General features: G+C 33.6%; 2 protein-coding genes and 1 long non-coding RNA gene across 5 annotated transcripts in view; 1 reads left to right on the forward strand and 2 right to left on the reverse strand.

Annotated features, from left to right (window-relative positions):
• Window positions 1-574: 574 nt before the first annotated feature.
• Window positions 575-2457, reverse strand: LOC144844953 (D-beta-hydroxybutyrate dehydrogenase, mitochondrial-like). Its single transcript, XM_078702069.1, has 5 exons — window positions 2292-2457; window positions 1997-2131; window positions 1642-1794; window positions 1281-1414; window positions 575-1084 (listed from the first exon to the last, which is right to left on the reverse strand). Exons 1-5 carry the CDS (start codon window positions 2455-2457, stop codon window positions 701-703), a joined length of 972 nt encoding a protein of 323 aa, XP_078558195.1. The 3' UTR covers window positions 575-700.
• A 2706-nt stretch (window positions 2458-5163) lies between these two features.
• The window catches only part of LOC144845863 (uncharacterized), a 59245-nt gene continuing 52671 nt past the window's right edge, over window positions 5164-11737 (reverse strand). Inside the window, exon 3 of the long non-coding RNA XR_013612605.1 lies at window positions 5164-5219. This is a non-coding gene — a long non-coding RNA (uncharacterized LOC144845863). The remainder of the gene's footprint in view (window positions 5220-11737) is intronic.
• On the forward strand, window positions 6322-11690 carry LOC144845847 (dnaJ homolog subfamily C member 21-like). 3 transcript variants are annotated; one of them, XM_078703314.1, is made up of 14 exons: window positions 6322-6436; window positions 6908-7009; window positions 7189-7317; window positions 7650-7738; window positions 7968-8093; window positions 8267-8440; window positions 8754-8804; window positions 9331-9410; window positions 9604-9722; window positions 9886-9973; window positions 10181-10432; window positions 10568-10620; window positions 10900-11080; window positions 11331-11690. In XM_078703314.1, the coding sequence occupies exons 2-14, from the start codon at window positions 6913-6915 to the stop codon at window positions 11611-11613; spliced, it is 1722 nt and encodes a 573-aa protein (XP_078559440.1). In that variant the 5' UTR covers window positions 6322-6436; window positions 6908-6912; the 3' UTR covers window positions 11614-11690. The 3 variants fall into 3 exon arrangements, with proteins under 3 accessions (XP_078559440.1, XP_078559437.1, XP_078559438.1); XM_078703311.1 differs by having other exon boundaries at window positions 10568-10616; window positions 10890-11080; XM_078703312.1 differs by having other exon boundaries at window positions 9889-9973; window positions 10568-10616; window positions 10890-11080.

Consider the following 11737-nt stretch of genomic DNA (forward strand, 5'->3'; position numbering starts at 1 on the left):
TAAATTTACATAAGGCAAAATTCGGTAAATCGCGCATTACTTAGTTATAAAGTTGGTTCGTACTTTCGGTACTGATTTTAATCACCTAATGACCATGTTTACTAATTAAGTTGAATTAGATAATTAGTTAAACAATGTCTAATGGAAGTCGATGCTAAAAAATACACGCAAGTGAGTTGACAAGCGATAAGCATCCAACCTGTTTCTTGTCGTAGGTGAACTCGTTTGCGTCTACGTGTTTGCGTTGCGTCTTCAGTTGGTACGGTACCAAGCTTTTTAGTCATGTTATCTATTTAAATAGGCGTACCCAATTTCATTGGAAAATATTTGGAAATGTGTATAACGCCTCGCATTCGTGTCATTTCGTGTTGCGATAATATGGAATGCGAGTTTGGTCCATTTATGCACGACAATGCTTACTATGGTACTTTTTGTCTTTCATTCCATTCCATATTTTGATACTCTTTCTTCTCGTTTATAATTTTTTTATTTTTTTTTCGCTTCGAATAAAGCGTTATTGACTGCTATAAAATAATCATAAATAAATAATAAAATGTCCCATTAACACAAACTATAAAAAAAATACAAAAACCTTTATTAGATTTATTGAAATGAGATAACATTTGCATGTTGCATATTCTCATCTATACTGCAAATCAATAACAAATAATAAATGCTTATAACAAATTTAAAATAATATTTATTGTTGTGATTTGACGTAGGCCGGTAGCGGCAGCATAGAATTCATTACTGCAATAAATTGAAGATCTCCTAACCACGATGGAAGCATCTCCAGCATGTACATCTGTACGTACGTTATGATCAAACCGCCAACGAGGTAGCGATGACGTGGTGTTCTTGATGTTACACTATCAACCATACTATCCACGACTGGTGTTGCATCTCTGTAGAAGTAATCTCTGGGATCACTGTAGAAGTCGGACATTCCATCTTGATGTTCTTTTCCATAATCTTCCTTAACATCTTCTGGAACGTTTTTCCATATCTCTTCAGATATATTCTCAATATTGTTAATTCCTATATTAGTAGCTTTTCCGTACGGACCAGGTTGAATGAGACATACCTGTAGTAAAAAATGACTACCATTAATACCATAATTTAAACTGTGAGTCATCCGGTATTTTAACTTTAGATATTGAACCTAAACCATTACAGTTCTAATATACCAGGAGCGTTGTGTGGTGTGAATATTATTAGACCTATAGGCTACTGTAATTATGTTGCTCTTGAATAAAAAACAAACTTTACAATATATTTACCGTTACGCCCCATGGACTCATCTCATAGCGTAATGTATCATTAAAACATTCAATCGCGTACTTGGTCATACCGTAGGCACTGTTGCCTGGAATGGCACTCATTCCACCAATGCTACCAACGTTGATAACACGACCTACATATTATTTGTAAAGATAAACAAGAAGAGAATATACCTTATGATTTTACATAAATTAGAGTGTGCATTTATGAATACATTTTATTTTCTGACTGTATCCTCATTTTTAACGATTCCAGGAAGGTTTCCAGGATAACGTCACATATTACAACCGATAATTTAATAGGTTGGTTGCGTAAAAATATCTTTATCACTGTAACATACCCGATTTAATATCATTATACCTTTACATCTTCGTATTATCGGTAGAAATGCCTTAGTAACTCTAATCGTTCCGTACACATTAACTTCAGCAATGCGTTTGAACGACTCCATTTGTGTAATCTCAATTTCTCCGTATGTCCATATACCGGCATTATTTACGATGGCCCACAAACCTTTAAAAAGTACAAACGAATTTATACTAACTCTACATGACCATGCCTATAATATGTATATGCAATTGTTACCGTAAAAGTACAACGAAAAGTTGTATTTTCTTTCAAATACTTGGAATAGGAAGAATTGTTGTTCTATCCATAGCAGCTTGTGCTTGAATGGCTTTAGAAATATTGTATGGAAACAGTAGGCCCTACTTACAGAAACCTTTAGGAAGTGACTTCTGTATCGTTTCTTTAGCAGCCAACACAGATTCTTCAGATGTGATATCACATGCAACTATTGTCAGACGATTGGTAGTTGATGATGTGCTCAGTAATCTTGCGTTTTCACGATCTATCCAAAACCAACGAGCATTTTTATTGATAATTAAACAAGAACAAACAACTAACTAAAGCAAGACAGACGCTGCTGCTAATATAATTACATTCTCCACTGCTGTGTCTCTAGTGTACACATCTGTAAAGCTGAGAAATTAGTAAATCAGCATACTTACCCGGGAATAAGCAACCTGCATATACAAGATAGCCAAGTTGATCTAATCTCAGAGCTAGACTGTGACCAAAGCCTGTATCACAACCCGTTATAAACACTGCCTTGTTGCTAGGACTGACTCTCCCTCTAGGTAATGCTTTGGATCCTATGTAAATACCAACAATCATCAAAACAATTGCTACAATATATTCTGTTAATAAAAAGCAACAGCATCCTAAAAGTAAGCAAAATACCATCAATAAAATATAAGTTGAGTTTCCAACAGCCATGGTTTTGGGGGATAGTTTACATAGCAGGGTCTAAAGTCTACATTACAGTACATTATACCACAGAGTATTTATAGATCAAACACTTGTTCTTATGTTGTAATTAATGTAATACTAATTGTTTTAAAAAATGTATTAAATGAAAAAATAGAAAAGACATATATGCGGCTTGATTTTTGACATAAAGTTTGTAATGTCATTAATATAGTGATGATAACACGATCACCATACACATTTCGATTCCCTTGCCCCAGTGGAGCACAGTGATATAAAATTGAAATAAAGTCACTAAATTTTAATATCTTTTCGTATGTTAATACACTGTGCTCAAGTGGACACAATTTGGCAACAGGGGAGCACAGTGATATAAAATAGAAATAAAGTCACTTAAGTTTCAATATCCTTTCGTATGTTACTACACTGTGCTCAAGTGGACACAATTTGGTACCAGTGGAGCACACAGTGATATAAAATAGAAATAAGTTACTGAATGTTAATATCTTTTCGTATGTTAATAAGTGGACCCAATTAAGTTTCAATATATTGTCGTATGTTAATACACTGTGCTCCAGTGGATCCAATATAGGGCCAGTGGTGGAGCACAGCGAAATAATCACATACAAAACATCGAGAAAAAATACTTCTGGAATTCAAAAATATTTCAAACTATATATAAACGATATATAATATGTAAGGCCTAGTCCGGCGGCGGAATTAGTCCAAACTATCTGTTTAAAACATATTTATTCTGGGACGGTGAAGCCATACACACCAACTAACATAAACGTTTGTTCATAACATATTACAATACAATATCTTGCATGAATCGGACATTTCACTACCAATGTAGCAACATTGATTAACAAAATCAAAATTTAATAGTGTGGCGTGTTGACCGCGAATGACTAACAATAACATCTTTCCCACTACACCTGCACAACCATTGCATAACAACGCAACGGCATACCAAACCATTTCGTACACCTGCGATGAAAATATAAATTCAATTTCTTTTAAAATTGAGGGCGGCAAACATACAATTTACGAGATCAAAATACAGGTTTTAAAAAAAATTAAATAAAAAAAAAGATGTTAAATGTGCTCTCCCTGCCTCAGCACTAAGGCCCTGCCACAGCCTTTTGGGGTCGTTTCCAGCACATCACCAGATGCATTGATGTTGTCGCCTCATGATGTGTGGTGGAAAGGGGGACGTATAATCTGTGAACCCCAAACACAGTGGTCGCATACCTTTAACTCTATTCCACCGACCAGCGTGGGAATCGAACCCACGACATACGTATTGTCAACACGACGCTCAGGCGACTGAGCTAACTGGCCATTTTGGTTTCAACATGGTTAATATGATAGTTATGACGTAATGATGAATTACGTAATACACGTATAAATAGACTATTATCAGCTGTTCATTCATGTACTACTTTGTAGCGTAACGGGTAATGCTCAGCTTTGAGTGCTCTCAGTTCTAGTAGATTGGGTTCGAACCTCTACAGGATTTTTTTTTTATGGAAAATAATGAATATTGTTTTTCTTTTATTTTGAAAAGGGGATATTTTAAGGGTTGTAAATGTGAGGCCTAAACAAGTGGACATTTTTTAAAATCAGAAACAAAATTGCAGAATATTATTTTCCGTTAAATAGACTACCATAAAACCTCGAAAAGAAGCCCATGTGCTCTTTCATATTTAAGACTCTTGGGTGGGCTTCTTTTCCACATGGAGTTTTTTTCGAGAATACTCATGCAAACTAAAAGAGGGGAGCTGCACGGTTCCCGCCCGGAAAATGTTTTATTTACATGATTTGAACAATCTTCTTATGTAAAGATTATCAACATTTAACAGTGTGAGGTGTTGACCGCGAATGACTAACATACCATCTTCCCAATAATACACATGCACAAACTCATTTGCATAACAACGCACGGCATACCAAAACTGTTTAAAATAGAGTTGCAATGTCCCCGGAAATAACATCTATTATTTTTTCAAACAACATGTATAAGAATCTTTAGTACCCCACCATGCTTGGGACTGAGCAAAGACACTTTTGAAAAATAGAGCTGCATAGGTTCCCGCCCGAAAAAATGGCACTTTACATGATTTGAAATTATATGAAACAAACTGTATAGGCAGACTTATCAGGACAATAGAGCTTGTCCCCGGAAAGTGCACCTATTCATTGAAATATGAAATTAAATATTAAGTCTCCAGTACTAGCCCACCATGGTTGAGGCAGAGCTAATAATGAAAATAGAACCCAGAATTGCACTTATACTTATACTTATTACTATACATAATCACCTATGATAATTATGATAATGTTAACATTTCAACTATCCAGACGCGACTTCAAAATTTTAGCTGTTTTTTTTTTTAACTCGACTTCGTATATGCCTAAGGCCTAGTCCGGTGGCGGAATTAGTCTAAGCTTCGAAATTGTTATTTCACTCTCCATTAACCCAATACAAAAACCATCAGAGACAAACTATCTGTTTAAAACAGGTTTATTCTGGGACGGCAGCCATACACACCAACTAACATAAGCGTTTATTCATAACATATTACAATACAATATCTTGCATGAATCGGACATTTCGCTACCAATGTAGCAACATTGATTAACAAAATCAAAATTTAATAGTGTGGCTTGTTGACCGCGAATGACTAACAATACCATCTTTCCCACTACACCTGCACACCCATTGCATAACAACGCAACGGCATACCATACCGTTTGGTACACCTGCGATGAAAATAAAAATTCAATTTCTTTTAAAATTGAGGGCGGCAAACATAACATTTACGAGATCGAATACAGGTTTTAAAAAAAATTTAATAAAAAAAAAGATGTTAAATGTGCTCTCCCTGCCTCAGCACTAAGGCCCTGCCACAGCCTTTTGGGGTCGTTTCCAGCACATCACCAGATGCATTGATGTTGTCGCCTCATGATGTGTGGTGGAAAGGGGGACGTATAATTCTGTGAACCCCAAACACAGTGGCCGCATGCCTTTAACTCTATTCCACCGACCAGCGTGGGAATCGAACCCACGACATACGTGTTGTCAACACGACGCTCAGGCGACTGAGCTAACTGATCATTTTGGTTTTAACAAGGTTAATATGATAGTTATGACGTAATGATGAATTACGTAATACACGTATAAATAGACTATTATCAGCTGTTCAGTCATGTACTACTTTGTGACCTAACGGGTAATGCTCAGCTTTGGGTGCTCTCAGTTCTAGTAGATTGGGTTCGAACCTCTACGAATATTTTTTAATAAAAAATAAATAAATAAAATAATGAATATTGTTTTTCTTTTATTTTAAAAGAGAGATATTTTGAGGGTTGTAAATGTGAGGCCTAAACAAGTGGACATTTTTTAAAATTAGAAACAAAATTGCATGGCATTATAGACTGCCATAAAACCTCGAAAAGAAGCCCATGGCATGTGCTCCATTTTTAGTACTGGGTGGGCTTCTTTTCCACATGGAGTTTTTTCGAGAATACTTATTGCAAACTAAAAGAGGGGCGAGCTGCTAGGTTCCTGCCCGGAAAATGTTTTATTTACATGATTTGAACAATCTTCTAATGTAAGATTAAAAGATTAACAACATCAAAATTTAACAGCGTGGGGTGTTGACCGCGAATGACTAAAATACCATCTTCCCCATATAATACACCTGCACAAACTCATTAATTTGCAGAACAATTACGCATCTTTTCATTAATGTTGGTGGCGCAATTGAAAAATTCTCATTCATTACGAAATTCTCTGTGTGTATTCGATCCATGTGATAGGATCGAGACTGATATGATATTATAAATTGTTATTAAACTTAGTTATTTAATGTGATTCGATGTAAGTCATATTTTTAGTTGTCATTCTAGGCCGACCCTTCGTTTTGGTGTTTAGGTTTGTTTGTTTAGGCCTAGGTACAATACACAGGCATATGGCGCAATGTAGTAGTAGGCATTACTACTCTATCTAGCTAGCTATGCCACCTCCCTGCTAGCCTATTTTTTCGATCTGATTATCTGGCCCCATACAGGGCGCTTTGCCTCCTGAGGAACTCGGTAAGAGATGGTAGATTCTTGGCTTAGCTACTACTGTACTTCTTTTACCCATAAATGTAATGTAATAAAAGATAGTTATTTATCTACAAACTAAACAAAAATACATAAAATCTGTAGTAGATAGGCTAGGGAGGTAGGCAAAATAAAATGTATTATTATAATTATTATAGGCCTATTATTAATTAATATTATTAATCATATAATGTATGTTGAAATAATTGATTCAATGATTAATCAATGAGTGATTATTTTTCAGAAATCATGAAATGCCATTATGAAGTACTAGGTGTTGAACAAAATGCCTCTGACAACAGTTTAAAAAAAGCATACAGAAAATTAGCATTACAATGGCATCCAGGTAGGTATTTTTTATGTAAAAATTACAAAAATATTAATATTTAATAAATTGATCCCAGAATGCAATTTTATTACAATATAACTAAAAGAAAACTTGATTAATACAAGAATGGCAAAATTGGTCTTTTGAGATGCGACATAAATATAAAAACCATTTGTTTCATAAATTTAACTTTTCAGACAAAAATCCAGACCGTATTGACGAATGCACTTCTTATTTTGCTGTCATACAGCAGGCTTATGATGTGTTAAGTGATCCACAGGAGCGAGCATGGTATGATAAACACAGAGAAGCCATCATTCGCGGAGGTCAGTGTTTGATGAAATTGGTTGGGAATGGGATAGGGTTACTTACCCACATTAAAAGGAGGAATTGGAATGGAAAAAAGTAAAAGCTTTCATAAAGACAACAGCAAGTGTGATTTAAATTTTTTTACTTTGTTTTAAGAATAAGAAATGGCACAAGTTGTAACTTTGTATATTTTAAAATGCAGTTGATTGTTAAAAGAGAAAATAATCTGCCTCCCTGACGTCCTGTAATTCCATGTTTAATATTATTATTATATAGCACAATGGCATTCACCACTCGTTTTAGGCTAGCTATATCAAGGCTAATTTGTTAAATAATTTTTTTCTTCTAGGATTTGGTGATGACTACAAGGATGACTTTATTGATTTGGTTCCGTACTTGTCACCATCATGTTACTCAGGTTTCTCAGATGATTCCAAGGTATAATTACAATACTTAGAAAAAAAACCCTACTGTACTCTTCTGACAACTTTACTCAAAGTACTTTACAAATAAATTATTTAGCACTGAGAGTATATTTTGCAAGACATACAATGTACAAACTGTGTATTTAAAAAGCAATTTTTAAATTGAGTTCAGTACATAAATAGTATTCTTTGGAAAGGTTTCAGAAACCCTTTTTTTTTTATAACACTTTTATGTTTTTCAGGGATTTTATTCCGTATATGGTGATGTGTTTCACAAAATAGCTGAAGAAGACAAAAGATTTATGGACTCTGATTCTAGTGATTATGATATTCCCGCATTTGGTGATTCAAAAAGTGATTACGAAGAGGTTAGATTTTATATTAATTATGCTAAATTAAATAATTTTGCATCAATATTTGGAATATTCGATTAGGGACTTCAGCATTGAGTATTGTTTTTTGTTATAATTTTGAATACTGAGTATAGAGATATATCAAAGTTGGTTAAATAATAATAAATATTATTAATATTAATTGACAGGTTGTTCATATATTTTACGCATATTGGCAAAGCTATAGCACGTCAAGGTCATTTGTTTGGGTTGAGAAATATGACACAAGAGAAGCACCTAATCGACAAATTTCACGGCTGATGGAAAAGGACAACAAGAAACTTAGAGACAAAGCAAAGAAAGCATGGAACGGCCATATCAGGGTAAAGCTCTGTCTACACTATCAAACTTTATGTAATGTGCCCATATATGGACATGATGTCATTATTAGTGCCATATTTGAGTATATCACTACCATATTTGGGCACATCACATTTTTGTCAAATTAGTTTGATAGTGTAGACAAAGCTCTAGGGTAACTTTTCTTCAATTATATTTTGTTGAAGGTTATTATATTTTATTTTTAATTATTTAACATATTTTTGTTTATAATGTTTTATTCCCTGCTGTATGTTATGTTTGATTAACTAATTTTTTTAACCTTAAAATAATTTCATACATTTTAATTTCTTTCAGGAATTAGTAACAATGGTTAAGAAACGTGACAAACGAGTACAAGCAAGGAAGGTAATAAGTTTCACACTTTTATTTTTGTAATCAATTTAATTTAACAGAGAGTGAAAACAGATGAGTTGTTTAACAGAATTTGTATCCACCCTTAAAAGGAAACATTAACCATTTGAATCAAAGACTGGCACTAGTCTTGCTGTACAAATGGCAATGTAATGTATTGATCCTGGACAAATGTATACAGTCAACTCTCCCAATTCTGGAAACTTTCCCAAAACTAGACTTTCCTTCAAAGTTTTTGAGAAAGAGCAAGACCAATATTACGTTATTTAAATATTGTAAGAATCTATTTTGTTTAAAGTGGGACGTGCTCACGAACGACAAAAAAAAACTTTCCTTGAGGTACAAAAGGTCTCAAATTTAATTTTACATATTAGGCCAGCCCAAAGGTGTCTGGTGTTGGAAGAGTTGATTGTACTTATGAAACAAATGCATAATTACAATGATATTAAAGAACTAACAAAGTGAAAAATTAGAAACTTAAATGAATGTCATTAACATTTGTTGTTTTGTTATATGAAAGGCACTGATGGAGGAAAGAGCAGCAGAAAGAAGTAAGTTGGAGGCAGAGAGAAAAGTAAAACAGCAGAAAGAAAGAGCCAAGTGAGTACAAAATACTTTTGATGATGGCTTTATACACACTCTGGTATAAATATGAGTCTAATATCAAATCAAATAACACTCTTTTGTCCTAAGTGAATTGAAGGATCGATATAGTGGAGAAAAAAATAAATACAGCAGTATATACAAATAATACACAAATTTGTTATAAAAATATGAAATTGTCCATGTCTAGACGTCATGAAGAATATGCAATAGAGGGTATGAAAGCCAAGGCGGAAATGGAGGAAGATCTACAAGCTATGGAGGCTAAGCTGAATGAAGAGTTTGGTGTCAACTCATCAGGAAGCTTAGGTTAGTATCAATGATGTTGTATGACATTTCCTGATTGGCCAACCAACATATATGACCGACTACCTATTTTCTAAACTGCTAACTGGCCAATCAAATTGTAGAATGTCCTTGTACTGCTTGACTGAAAGTACTATGTCATTTAATATTGTCCTTAATATTTTAGAAGGCTCAGATGACTGTTCAGATCCAGATGAGATGTTAAGTGATCTGTTTTGTATTGCATGTAATAAAGAATTCAAAAGTGATAAAGCGTAAGTAACCAAGCCTGCATTTATTAAGTGCATATAAACAAATAGTAATAACATAATAAAGAAGATTTTCATGATAGCGGTGATACCGGCTTGATGATGTCATATCAATACCACATTTGGGGACATCACACTTTTATCAAACTAGTTTGATTGTGTAGACAGAGCTTAAGAACAAACAGTTAAAGTTACTATTTTTTCTGGTGGCAGATTTGCAAATCATGAGAATTCGAAGAAACACAAAGAAAACGTGATTTTTTTAAAACAGCAAATGGAAGATGAGGAATCGGAATTTGTAGGAGAAGATGAGGAGTCGGAATTTGTAGGAGAAGATGAGAAGGAAAATGTTGATAGTGAAGAAATTGACAATTTGAATGGATCTACAATAGACACAGATGATGAAACTAAATCTACCAATAATGTTGAAGAGGATGCAGAACAATTTATTCAATCTAAATCTAAGTTAGTGTTTAAGCTGTTTTTTAAAAAATACAGTAGAACCCCTATTAAGGGACGCTATTAGCTATAATAGAGTAATCAACTCATTGATATTTTGATTTATTAGTTGCCAACAGTATTTTCGTATTTTCTTTTTAGGTTATCAAAAAAACAAAAGAAGAGGCGGAGACAACAGAATAAATATCAAGTGAGTTTATTAAAACATTATAATTATACTTGTACACTATTGTTACAATAAATATCAAATATCATCAATTACTACTATTGAAAGAGATGAATTTTTACTGTATAATGTAACCACAGTAGAAATGATCACTGTCTGGGCTTCTATTAAACACTAAACCTCTACTCACTGTATCTACCACTACTGAGATTCATCTGAGATTGTTTTGGAAGCCCAATCAATCATATTTCCCCTCCGAATAATATTGCCCAAAAGTTTTTAAATAATTTATTACAGAATAAAGAAGGTGATGAGAATGAAGAAGGTAACAATGAAGAAGACAATGAAACCACTAAACAACCAATCACATCAGAAGAAATAAACAAAATAACAGATGAATTAGGTGAAAGGTTAGAGGTCAATGACACGCTTACTAACAATAAAGATTCTGATGGAGATAATACTGAGGAATTAACCCAAGCACCTGTGTAAGTGAAAAATTATTTTTACATTTCAGAATAATCTCTTTAGAAAAAGATACAAAATGGAGGTCACAATGTAGGCCTATCACTAAGACTTTTTGATGTGAAACCTTATTACATTGTGCAAAATATTGACCATTTTGTACATTACATAACATATGTTTTTTAAAAATGAAAATAGGACTTACTTTTTTTTTATTTGGATCTAATACTGATAGAAACAAACAAAAAACATTCATTCTTTGTTTATTTTCAGTAATGTGAAAAAGAAGGGCAAGAAAGCAAAACTAGCTCGCAAAGAAGCAGCAAGACAAAATGCTGTTGGGGCAGAAGTAACACACCAACCACCACCACCTGAGTCTTTAATATGTAACACCTGTAATATGAAATGCAAATCTAAAAATAAGTTATTCATTCATTTGAAAGAGAGTGGTCACTCACTGAGACTGCCCAGTACCAGTAGTACAGCGGTGAAAGATGAAAAACGTAAAAAAGGGAAAAGAAGCAAAGGAAAAAACGCACATATACATGATTCTTGATATTTGTTTGGTTTTAATTTATTATTAAATAAAATATTTAACTATTAAACTGTAACTAAACAGTATATCATGTTAAAGGGGTTGTCTATTTGTAAATTTGTCATTGTTAAAACATACACATACA

Source organism: Antedon bifida, chromosome 6 (genome assembly GCF_963402885.1).
Source record: "Antedon bifida chromosome 6, ecAntBifi1.1, whole genome shotgun sequence".
Classification (NCBI taxonomy): domain Eukaryota; kingdom Metazoa; phylum Echinodermata; class Crinoidea; order Comatulida; family Antedonidae; genus Antedon; species Antedon bifida.